Source organism: Schistocerca gregaria, chromosome X (genome assembly GCF_023897955.1).
Source record: "Schistocerca gregaria isolate iqSchGreg1 chromosome X, iqSchGreg1.2, whole genome shotgun sequence".
NCBI classification, from domain to species: Eukaryota; Metazoa; Arthropoda; class Insecta; order Orthoptera; family Acrididae; genus Schistocerca; species Schistocerca gregaria.
Window position 1 is genome coordinate 227,697,118 of NC_064931.1, and position 13,382 is coordinate 227,710,499.

Consider the following 13,382-nt stretch of genomic DNA (forward strand, 5'->3'; position numbering starts at 1 on the left):
AATCTAACATGTGAGTAGATAATACCTCTTTAATACACATGTGTGCTAAAATCCTGGAGTACATTACCATCTCAAAACTTTTAGAAAATGATACATAATGAGACAATGAGCCTTTTAAAAAGGGTTTCTATACTAAACAATATCAACGTCTGGTGCGATCTTTTCTCCACTGCACTCACAGTAAGGTGAGTCCACTTTCCCAACTTGTTGTAGATGTCGTTCAAGGCGTCAGTGATTGAAGTCTGCCGGCCGTTGTGGCCAATCGGTTCTAGGCGCTTCAGTCCGGAACCGCGCTGCAGCTACGGTCGGGGGTTCGAATCCTGCCCCGGGCATGGATGTGTGCGAGGTCCTTAGGTTTAAGTAGTTCTAAGTCTACGGGACTGATGACCTCAGATGTTGAGTCCCACAGTGCTCAGAGCCATTTGAAAAATTTTTGATTGAAATCTTCTTGATATAGTTGATTTAGTATACGAATGGAATATTGATACATACGTTACTAAAGTGATGCCCTCCTGTGCGCTATACCTCTTCCGTTCACAGAACCCTCATGTTCTTAACGCTTCCTTGAACTGATATCTGAGTACGGAATCATATAGCTTTTCTGAATGCCACTGGTAGTATCTTCTTTCGTTAACCTTTTATTGGTATAAAAATAACTTCGTTGCACCTGTTCTGTAAGAATAAGGACTATTTTTTTAACCTCTAATTAGTCTTGAAATGGACACCACAATGAAAGTCAAAAGTGTTCCATTTGCGGCAGTTAGCTGCAACTACCAGCAAAGTTTATACATAGTCGCCGCTGCGACCTACACATTTGTTGTAGAGTGGTACTAACTTTCCAACATCCTCGTGATAGAAGGTGGCCAGATGCCTGTGATTTTCGCCCATTCCCTACACTGGTGTGCAGCTCGTTGTCTGTGCCAAAACGCTGTCTTCGTAGCCAGTGGTTCTTGTGAGGGAAGAGATGAAAATCAGAGGGAGCCAAGTCCAGATTGTATGGTGGGTGGTTCGTTGCACCTGCAGTATGTGGCCGAGAATAGTGATGAAGAAGGAGACGCATGACAGTTGCGTTACGTGGGGTGCATGAAATCAGGCGAAATCCGTCAGCAGGACTTCAGACTTGGCGGGAGACGCTATTTTCTAAGCTTCTTTACGTGCTCACTTTGCACTCAAACTGAAAAGTGAGACGTGACTCTATAAACGAACATACTAGAGGCAGTGTGCAACACATCTATAGAAAAATTCACCGGATTTTTACTGTGGTTTTGCTGTAATTTCGCTACCGATCGGAGGTAGAAAAAAAATTGGCCCCGTGTTAAGCATGTTGATTACGTTGTACGCTAGCACGTTCATATAGTGTTGGTTGTGATGATAGTTCAGCACTTGTAGTGCTGCTTGAGAATCAGACAATACAATAATTTTTGCCTTAATCTTTCGGAAAGTGTTCTGAAGCTCATTACTTCAAATAACTCACAACTGACAGAAAACTGTAATACTAAGGAACAACAAAACTTAAAACCAGACTTCAAATGTAAACTGCATCGTGAATTGGAGACGGGAGAAGAACCTAATCTAAAATTCCCGCCACCAGCTTGCCGATTATATGAGTGTGATTATATGAGGGCGTGATGAAAAGTAATTCCTTCAAATTCTTATGTGAAAAATTTTAGAGGTTTTTAAATGAAGCAAACTTTATTAGCAATTTACGCGTTTACTTTTCAGGTTTAGACATTTGTTTCTCAACTTAGCCAAACTGGCGATGAGCGTTTCTCCCAGCTAGGGACGAGTTTGTCGATATCGTCACTGAAGAATGTTTGACTCTGTTGACGGACGACAATGTCACTTCTACTCGCATCACTTCATCATCATCAAAGTGAAGTCCTCGAAGGTGTTCTTTAAATTTTGAAATCAGATGAACATCGAATTGAGCCAAGTCGGAACTGTATGGAGGATGATAGATGATCGTTAACCCAAGGCGTTGGATTGTCGCACATGTCGCAGGTCTCATGTGTGGTCTGGCACTGCCATTCTTAAAGAGAGGATGCTCCGTGTATGAACTAAGTCTTCGAATTCGTGCTATCAGTTTCCTTTGAGTCTCGCATTACCGTGTACAGTTTAGGACTAGAGTTTGCTTCATTACGAGCACGAAAACCCAACATCGCACATTACTGATGTCGATACAGCCATCATTGTAGGATAGCCTTCATTCCTCTATGGATTTCAATCGGATGCACGTTTTTCTGGGGTTAGAAACTCGATTGCACCACGCTGTTTCTCACGCACCGACATAGTTGCAACACACACCGTCGTGTTTCACGCTACATTTCGGCACCCTCAAGCAGCAAAGTGTAACAACTTATTCCAGCGAAGCCGGAGAGTAATACTCGTAACATGTAATACCTTAGTCGATGTTAGAACAGAATTAAAAAATCAGAGATACTACTTTTCAACACGCACTCGTATTTCAGGTCTGTACACAAATCACCGAGGACTTATAACTGGTATTAGTAATGTGATGTAATTCTGTTTAACTTTCAATGCGTTTCATAAAGTCGAGAACGAGTGCGACAAATCGATCTATTCAGAATCGATTACTTCAAATGAAAACTGCTTTGTTCGATACAACCTAAATTCTATGCACTAAAAGCTGCTACTGATGTAACATAACACAAAGTTTCGGTTACTACGTAAAATAGCTTGAAATTATCCTTCCCTTTTCATACTGATCCTTTTATTATATTTGCTATATCCGCTTTCTTAGTATGCGTGAAGTATTCACAGTTAATTTGTCTTTTGGAAATTATCGTCAGCCTTGATATAATGACCGAGTGAGGTGGCACAGCGGTTAGCACATTGGACTCGCATTCGGGAGGACGAAGGTTCAATCCCTCGTCCGGCCATTCTGATTTAGGTCTTCCGTGATTTCCCTAAATCGCTCCAGGCAAATGCCGGGATGGTTCCTTTCAAAGGGCACGGCCGACTTCCTTCCCCGTCCTTCCCCAATCCAATGAGACCGATGACCTCGCTGTCTGGTCTCTTCCCCCAAACCAGCCAGCCTTAATATAATGTACTGGAAAGAAGAGGACCACCTCTTATTCGCAGAGGTATAATATCTTTTGTGAGGGGTTGATTCCATACACCAATCCTCCAAAGTCTTAATTTTGATACTTTCTTGGAAAAGCCTTTTGAAGCAATTGATGTATTTCTGTAGAAGCCGTAGGTCAAAGTATCTCGCTTCCGACAGTTAGTTTCATAGAAAGAAGACGTTTTAATCACTTTGTAACAATTAAAACATCGATAAACATATATCAACAACTTTCATAATAATGTGCCTACATGGAAATAAAATCACAGTTTCGTAATCCTCTGATCATAGGAATTACTTGATTTACATCATGATAACTTTTTTAGATCTCTATTCTTACATTGTCTACTGACTTATTTTGTTTGCTTTTATCCTTATCGCTTTCCACCGGTTCAGTCGAAGTATTATAAACTCAGTTTGTATTCACGAAGAACCTGAAATATGTGAGAAATTCTCAATCCCATTTAGACGCACTGAACTGTCCGTATCATTATCCATGAACATATTTTCAATTTACACAATACGTAATTTGAATTTTTAGACACGTAACGGCGACGCAGTGCTTGTCTGACGCCTGTGGAATGAAAGCAGCAACCTCAGATGGAGGGAGGTCGTGTTTGGCAGTAGCATTTGAGTGAGAGTTTGTTGTGGTCAGATGACAGATGTCGTACTGTTAAAAAATGGCACAGCATTCTTTCTGCCTATGGCAAAAGCGGCAGTGTTGACTCAAAAATCGTTCAGTGCATCCATGTCATGCTGTTTACGATCAGAACAGAAATAAACCTAGATTATTCGAAGTGTCTGTTCCTTACTCATAAAACATATTTTTATACATCAAACGCACATATAAAGCCGTAGACCTGCACTCTGGACAACAAACGACTACAAGGTAAGCGTATCCACGGGAGTTATGCATTTGGGATTCTACATTATGAGTGGATGCTCGAGTTACAGCCAACTGAAATAAACAAATAGGGGCATCTCAGTAGCAGTGACTATATCTATTGTCAGTACCAATTAAGTCTACTGCCACATATAGTTAGTATCTACCCTTACAGTTCGTGCACTGAACAACAGATATTGCCCTAAAAAAATAACATTTGAGGAAAGAGGTTCACCATGCAATTTGTGACATCTCAGTACCTATGCAACTGAAGAGATCGGTGCTCTACGAAATGCAGCTATGTAGGGCAGACTGGTGGACGGTTTTCCAGATTCGTGCCGACTGTATGGAAACAAATTTGAGTGAATGCGCTACTTTCAGCCCTCACTCAGACTTTCGGGCTTAAAGCTGAAGTATTTACACATCAGAATGTATCATAACCCTTAAAAGAATGTGTCCGAGAGATGTGGACGCCGGTTCAAATCGCCGTCCTGCCATACAGATTCGTTTGCCGTTGACTCCATAAATAAGTGAAAGCAGATTCCGGGATCGTTCTTTTGAAAAAGACACGGCCGATTTCCTTCCCCATTTCTTTCCAGTTGGATATTGTGCTCCATGTCTAACGACATCGTCGTCGACTTACCATTATTTCCTAACTTCCATCCTTAAAGAAAGATCTTGCAAAAGCAGTCTCTTCTGACAGCAGGAGGACGGTAGTTGTGAGTCGCTGATCACAAAATTGGATGCACTTTAGCAAAGATATTCTTCACTCTAAAACAGAAACCAAACACAGCATGGACACCAATTTTGGCAATGCGATACTTCCCAAGTTTTGATAAAATATGCATGTAAATTCTATTTCTCTCTCTCCCGTTCTGTTGACTATTATTTGATAGTGACATTTTTATACTTCGTATTGGCTGACTGGGGTTCATGTGTGTTTCTCGGTTTTGTGAACCTCTTTTTTACTAGTACGTAAAATGTATTTTTTCACATAAAAATGCATTTCAATTCAGCTGATTATTCTTTTACATTTCTTTAGTTTCAATATCTTCATTTAGTTGTGAGATAAAGGAGGACGTTGCTGAACTAGCATACTGTCGTTTTGCGTCAGAGTTGATTACCAAAGGGTGGGGTTTCAGTAATGTCTGTTTTGCGCACATTGCTGAAGAATTGCGTGGATAATGCTGCAAAGATGTTGTGTTACTGCAGCTTTCACAAGTACCCGAACGCCTGCGAAGCACAAAATTTATAAGTTAAAATTTGGAACTAATGTTACAGTTATGGAATATCTATGAATGGTAAAGGGATGCAATGACGAAATGAAAAAAAGTACTGATAATGGTATATGAGTGTGAGTTTTGTTAATACTCACAATTCCTTCCACATCAGATAAATAAACAATTTGTAATACTGAAATACTGATTAATTCGTAAAGAAAAAATAAATCTGGGTCGGACTTAATCTTAGTCCACAAAGCCACAGTATGACGAGTTCGTGTCGCCAGCGCACCTCACCATACGTCATACTCTTTAGGACCTGAGCGACACTGAAAATTTGACATCGACTGTCTCTACAGCTATGTAGTGTCGAAAAAATTCGAAATAGGTTTTTTTTTTAAAAAAAAAGATGAAAATCTGTGCCAGATATCATCCCAATCTGTAGTCCATACCTGGCCACTTTCTTGTCAGTTTACCCGTTGCTTACTGGTCAACTGGAAGATACATTTTCATTACTTGTAGAACTCAAATTAAAATCCTCTAATTATGGTTAGAAAACAAATTTTAGTGCGAAGTCATTTGGGATTCGGAAGAGTGCAGGTTTTCGGTGTAACAGAAGTGACAAAGGAGTATTTCACAAGTCATCGTTTGAAACACACATATATTTCATTTCTTACAATACAAGTGGAAAATATTTGTGAAAACAATAGAATTACATGAGACGGTTGTATTATGATATCACAGACACAACAGTCTTTCAGCTGATCATCACTAAACTCTTCAGGAAGGAAGACATCACTGTTTTCCAATCGAAAGAAACAGCAACAAAAAAAAGTAAAGGTGTTAGAACACAGCTGCAAAGTCTTGCATATTTAAAATTTAATTGGAGTTGGCCTGGAACCTGTAAGTTAGTTTAAGCGTACAACAGATAGGAAACGATTTCGCAAAATAATTTGTGTGAGAGCTGTGAGCTGCACATGTCTAGAGCGGCAGTATAGCAGCCTGTAACGTTGAGGCTGATATTTACTTGAGTGTAAACGAAGAGTGATACACGAAATTCTTTGCAAACAAAGCAAATTCTGATACTGTAATGTGCAACTGGTTCTAAGATACCTTAGCAACTTACACAAGAACAGTGAATAATAACTTAAGCCTCGAAAACTAATTTCAACTGTTAAATTAGTGCGAAGGCGAATACAGTGAAATTATTGTAAAGCTATAAACGCATTTCAGTAAATGTGTGTCATGTATTACAGTTATTCGCAACATGTTCCTCAAAAATAGGCAATTATAATAAAGAAACTCGAGCTAAATTTCTGTGGCAACAGGAAGAGTTTGTCATTTAATAATCTTGGTAAGAAGTGTGGTAACAGCAGAGGAGAGCAATACTTAACAATGTTGAGGGAATGTAAACAGATAACTAACAATCTGTTAATGAAAATTTCTAATCATTCAAGTGCAAACACTGATTGTATCTTGTTGATGCATAAAGGTGAAGTAAAGAAGTTTCCTCATAGCTCTACGCATGAAAGCGTACCGATGTCAGACGTGGGTCTTGCTGTGATAACAGTGAGTGCTTCCAACAAAGATACTGCTCGACAAGCGACCTTTTGATCTTACCGACTGAGAACGGACAAATTTGAGAAGCAACATGCCTGAAGAGAATCATGATCTTAAATGAAGGTCACCTTATTTGATTCTACTCGAGATAACGAAAGCTTACTTGTCGATGATTCTATTTGTTAAATACTGGCCTTTTGTCGCGTTATTTGACAACTATACGATTTTATACTTTAAAAAAATTCGAAGACTTCTCTCACAAGGCATCCATAAAATAAATATAAAGTACGTAAAGCATCACTAATGACATTATTTCCGAAACTAAATGCAAGAATTATATGCGATGCAGCAACTTTATCACCGTTGAAATAATTCTATTTACACAATGTTTGGGAATAATTAGCCTCTCAGAAGTAAAAGGATGAGAATATAATGGGAATAAGAGATGAAGACATGATTGTATCATGGACAGAAAAGCGGAATCAAACAACAATTGTGTGACAAAAATCGCCATCATAGTTGGCTGATAATTTCATAAATATTTAAATAAGACTATTTACATTTGGAATGTAAGTGAACTACAATAAAAAATTTTACAATACATTGTTTTTCATCCGTAGTACATGAAACGCTGGAACATCTTTCACAATTTCACTCCCTATCAGCGCTCATGTGCTCCTGTAAGCTGCAGACATTTGACTCAGAAAACAATGAGTTAGAAAGAAAACTCGACTGTTGTCAGTATTGCTTGGAGCATGGTACACGGTTTGTACTCTCGGACGTTTTGTAGCTGAGAATGTTGGTCTTCTTCACGCTTCGTCGATCTTAAGTTCAGTTTCCCACAAACAGTCCCACAGTATTATGCTGGCTCTGTGATCTATGTGGACTCATGAAAAGCTGTTTCAAGACATCTTCGGTAAACCAAACTTTATCTTTAGAATTCACTTGAGTTCTGAATTTTTGTAACATCTGTGCTACGACATATAACCATCAACTTCTACTAGAAAAACGAAATTAGCATCTACTGCTGCGAAGATTCTATGAATTAGACCAAGGAAGCTGAACACACATTTTGAATAATATAAGTCGCTTCTTTATAATTCATCTTTTGACATAGGAGTGAGAGGTTTGCAAACTTCGATGACACAGTTATGGAGTTTCATATTCGGCTAAGGAAAGACAGAGCAAGTGGGTGAATATTTGCCATCTCTTTGTGAAATGTGAAAGTGGAACAGAATGCAAGCACCAAACACGAATTGGACGAAGGGCGGCCTTCGCAACAGCTTTCCTCTTATTTAATGTAGGATGTGAAGTACTGTAGCCATACATAAACAATATAACCAACTAATTTTTGCTCGAAGAATTTACTCATTCACACACTCGAAAAAATTTGGGTACCAACGAAAATTAGCTAGCGCGAATATAGATACTCCCTTTTCTCAAGAATCGTAACCGTTACCGTTAACATTAACAGGGTCCGAATTTGAACAAGTGAAGCTGTTACACAAATAAAACGTACCATACAGATCCAGAAAAGCTAGATGGGAGGAGGAAGTGAAAAATCATAAGTCGTTGCATTTTGGACAGGTTGCTGTTGTGGAGTGATAAGATAGAAACAAACTGATGAACAGATTGCAATTTAGATTTTGAGGTAGTTAGGTCTTGAAAAGTGTTTTCGTCAGTTTGTAGCAACTCATCGAACTCGCACCTTTATGTGCAAAAAAATTGTCACCTGTGTGCTGAACTGCAACTGTGTAGTATTCAGTTTGTAGTCTGGTTCACAATGTATAGAAATCGAAACACAATTCTTAAATGAAAGTTATAATCCCAGGAGGTGCGTTCACAATCTGTGTAATCCATTTTCTCATGTGTGTACCCTATGGTAAGATGTCAGCTTGTGTCTACTCTCAGGGGGTATGAGCACTTGGTAACAAGGCTTCGTCCTCAGAAACTGGTTATGCCCAAATAAATAGAGAAATAAAGTATATTCCTGGGAGATACTTCCAGAATCACTCTCAGCTATGGATCTACAATCAGTTTTTCTCTAAAAATAAAAAAAAACGGAATGAAAGGTTTTGACAATGATGAACGATTTTACGGATATTTCAGGGAGATGGAGCAACAGAACACACCCCATACGCAACCTCGGCACTGGTTCATCAAACGTTCGGTGAGGAAAGTGCAATCTGCAAAGCTTATGAAATTTCCTGGCCTCCAACCTAGCTTATTCAGTCTATCTGTGGAGCAAGTTGAACAAATAATTTCCAGACAGTAGAATAACAACAGCACACTGAAAGTACAATCTCACAGTTCGACAAAACCCATACATCACCTCACTGACGGCAACGGTGGCCATTTCCAGCACCTTGTGTAACAGTTCAGTTTTCGATTAACTAGAGTAACTCATTTAGTACCAGACTTTTCCGGGCCGTCGGTTTCATTTTGGTTACTCCATATACTATAGTTGTAGAGAATCAAGAGAACCCTACATACTGTAACTTGCAACGTTGACCGTGGATGTCCGAGGTGTATACCAATATGTACACGAAGTACCAAATTACAAACGTGTTCTCTTACGTTGTGAATGATAGAAGTACAGACAGCCACTATGACACTGACAGAAATTTCGTGGTAGCACTATAGTCACAAATATGTGTAAAGCCTTCAGTGGCGGAGAAACTAAAATACTGGAACGAATTCACAGGAATAAAATTTTTGTTTGTTTCATACTAGTCTAGGTCGCTTTCAACACTCGCTTCGATCGTGCCTTATATCACATAACAGTGTCCACGAAAATACAGCGTCGCTCGTCCTGTGGTGGTGGCAGAAACTACGCGAATGTGACGAGGTCCGTGTGGCCCGGTCTAGACGGAGATGTGCCTCTTCATGTGCAGCGCTAGGTGGTCGGAGCGCGAGAAGGCGCGCTCGCACAGGCGGCACTGGAAGGGCCGGTCGCCCGTGTGCTTGCGGTAGTGGCGCGTCAGCTCGTCGGAGCGCGCGAACTTCCAGCCGCAGCCCTTCCAGCCGCACTGGTACGGCTTCTCGCCCGTGTGCGTGCGCAGGTGCGCCTTCAGGTGCGACGACTTGGTGTACGTCTTGGTGCAGCCGGTGTAGGTGCACGTGTGCGTCGTCACCTTCTTGCGGCCCCAGCGGCGCCGGCCCCGCTTCACCTTGCACGCTGCGGACGGCACGTCGACGAAGGGCGGCGGGCCGGGCGGAGCTGGCTGCGGGGGCGGCGGGGGCGGCAGCTGGTGGCGGCCGCCCGTCAGCAGGTTGGCGAGGTGGGGCGACGCGGGTGGCGTCATGACGCGCACGCTAGGGTACGGGTGCAGCGACAGCCGTCCGCCGGCCGGCCCGGCGTAGTGGCCGGCGCCGCCCTCCAGGCCCTGGTGCTGCACGAACGCTCGCGGAGCGTCGGGACTCGCCGGCGGCGACACGTGCCCGTACGGCATCGACGCGCCCTGCACACACCGCAACACCACATCAGTGTACCACATCTCGTACACTACACACACAAGTTTTATGTAGATGCTGGATCACAGCTCGTAAGCAAATTATTTCATCTAAGGCATCCAGACACCCGTACGCAGTGCGGAATTGAACACTAGATGCCAAGAGAGGCGACTCACCGGTGTAAAAGGAGGCAGGGAGTATTGTGTTACCCAGGGGTGGGCAATTGTTTTGGCTCGGGGGCCCCATTATAGACACAGAGGATAGCGGCGAGCCGCACCTTATAAACCTTTCACCTCTAATGCCGTACATATATTGGCGGCATATACAGGGTGAGTCACCTAACGTTACGCTGGATATATCTCGTAAACCACATCAAATACTGACGAACCGATTCCACAGACAGAACGTGAGGAGAGGGGCTAGTGTAATTGTTTAATACAAAGCATACAAAAATGCACGCAAGTATGTTTTTAACATAAACCTACGTTTTTTTAAATGGAACCACGTTATTTTTGTTAGCACATCTGAACATATAAACAAATACGTAATCAGTGCCGTTTGTTACATTGTAAAATGTTAATTACATCCGGAGATATTGTAACCTAAAGTTGACGCTTGAGTACCACTCCTCCGCTGTTCGATCGTTTCTACAGAATGATCTGCCAACGTTGCTCGAAAATGTCCTACTGGAAACGCATCGACGTATGTGGTGTCAGCATGATGGTGCACCTGCACATTCTGCAATTAACACTAGGCTGAACTTTGACAGGACGTTCGACAGTCGTTTCACAGGACGTGGAGGACGCATAAATTGGCGAGCCCGTTCTCCTGATCTTACACCTCTGGACTTCTTTCTGTGGGTACGTTAAAGGAGAATGTGTACCGTGATGTGCCTACAACCCCAGAGGATTAGAAACAACGTATTGTGGCAGCCTGCGACGACATTACACCAGATGTACTGCGGCGTGTACGACATTCATTACGCCAGTGATTGCATTTGTGTGCAGCAAATGATGGCCACCACATTGAACATCTATTGGCCTGACATGTCGGGACACACTATATTCCACTCCGTAATTGAAAACGGAAACCACGTTTGTACGTGTACCTCAACCCTCATGGTAATGTACATGTGCGTCAGTGAAAAAGATCAATAAAAAGGTGTTAGCATGTGGACGTAATGTGCTGTTCCAGTCTCTTCTGTACCTAAGGTCCATCACCGTTCCCTTTGGATCCGTACGTAATTCGGTGCTCTCCGATACACACGATCGAACAGCGGAGGAGTGGTACTCAAGCGTCAACTTCAGGTTCCAATATCTCCGGATGTAATTAACATTTTACAATGCAACAAACGGCACTGATTACGTATTTGTTTATATGTTCAGATGTGCTAACAAAACTAACGGGGTTCCATTTAAAAAAACGTAGGTTTGTGTTAAAAACATACTTCCGTGCATTTTTGTATGGTTTGTATTAACCAATTACACTAGCCCCTCTCCTCACGTTCGGTCTGTGGAATCGATTCGTCAGTATTTGATGTGGTTTACGAAATATATCCAGCGGTAATGTTAGGTGACTCACCCTGTATATGCAGTATTCCCAAAATTATCATGAAAATGCAAGTTTTCTTTATTTCTAATCACATATCACACACATAGTTGCAATTTCGGGTGTAACAGTGAAAGCGTTAAAATGCATTGATTAATTAGCTTTACATTTCATAAAAGGTATCATAAAAATAATTAGATATAAATGAAACAGTCAGAAGCAAAGGGGTGTAAGTATACTTCCTATAATTTTGGTAAGACTAAAGTCACTTGTACCTCTTTCTTTCTGACATCCTCAAATAAGATAGTTGTGTTCAATTTCATTTATTTTGCTAATTTAATATCATCTCCAAGTACATTAAATTTTAAAACAAGTTTAATGGGACAAATGGATCCTATCAAAATTTTGCACATTTTTTTTAAAATCAGGAGTCAGACTGCTAGTTGATATTCTAATCACAGCCTGCAAATTACTGTCTGTTAAACAGCTTCGGTATTTGCTCTTGTTGCTTTTCAAGCAAGAAAAACTTTGTATACAAATATACGTCGATCCAAATATGGAGAACATGTTGCCTGCAAATTTCTTGATACATGGAAATTTTTCAGCTGACAAAGATTTATAAAAGTCAGCTAAAGTTACAGCACTAAATTACTCGGTGATGACGAAATGTTCATTAATTCCACGGATAAAGGTGAGTACTTGTGCAGTGTCTTCAATATCTGTGATTTCGTCCATTGCCAGTAAAAACCAAACAAAATCTTCGCTCACAGTCTTTAGCTGGTCTGCAAGTTCGTCACTAATTGAATCGAGGCGCCACGCTATAGCCCTCCTTGACAACGAAATGCTCTCAAATTTGGTTTTAACTTCGGGACACAATACACTTGCACAGTGTACCATGCACTGTTTAATAAACTCCACATCTGAAAAAGGTTTGTTTCGTTTAGCAAGTTTATAGGAGACTTGCTTCTGTAGCACTATTTTCAAGCGGTGTTTGCTTCGTAAATAACGCTTGATGCTTCTTCAAGCGTTTCATGAACTGCGCTGCTTTTATTTTTCGTTCATCATCTGAAAGTTTGCAGCCAAAGTCACTGTGTTTTGTCTCGTGATGTAGTTTCATATTGTACTCCTTGAATACGGCAACTGTATCATGGCATAGTAAGCATGCTACTTTATTTCCTGCATCAATAAAGAAATATTTGGTCATCCAGTCTTCATTAAACAGATGGCACTTATCACCGACTTTACACTTCTTCTTAGGAGTCATGATTGCACTGAAGTAAAAAGAAAAAAAAAGAGAACAAAAAATATATTACGTTGTACTGCTGCACAGACAAAACACAAGTAAACCACCCTAAAAGAAGAAAATTGCTCTGAACGTCGTACTATTCACTCGGCGCGGGAGAAATACAGCGCTCCCATCAGCCACCGCGTGGAGCATAAATTTGCGCCAATAGCAGGATGCACAGTGCTTTTTTCCGTGCCTGTCGTGGCTGATTATAGTGCTCCCATAATCTACCGCGTCCACATGCACCTAGGTTAGTTACGTGACTGTAGAGACATCTGTCGGTAGTACCCACTACCAAGTAGCGCAGACGTTCGTGGATTTTGTTAGTCGCGCGGGGAAGGGAAATTT

The 13,382-nt window shown here is 41.2% G+C and overlaps 1 protein-coding gene across 1 annotated transcript; it reads right to left on the reverse strand.

Moving 5' to 3' along the window:
• Positions 1–5,839: 5,839 nt before the first annotated feature.
• LOC126299176 (Krueppel-like factor 2) lies at positions 5,840–10,209 on the reverse strand. Its single transcript, XM_049990942.1, has one exon. It carries the CDS (start codon positions 10,198–10,200, stop codon positions 9,613–9,615), a length of 588 nt encoding a protein of 195 aa, XP_049846899.1. The 5' UTR covers positions 10,201–10,209; the 3' UTR covers positions 5,840–9,612.
• Between the last annotated feature and the right edge of the window lie 3,173 nt (positions 10,210–13,382).

What these genes read in the sequence shown, in the direction of transcription:
- LOC126299176 (XM_049990942.1), bottom strand. Translation starts at nt 10,200, where the DNA reads ATGCCGTACGGGCACGTGTCGCCGCCGGCGAGTCCCGACGCTCCGCGA.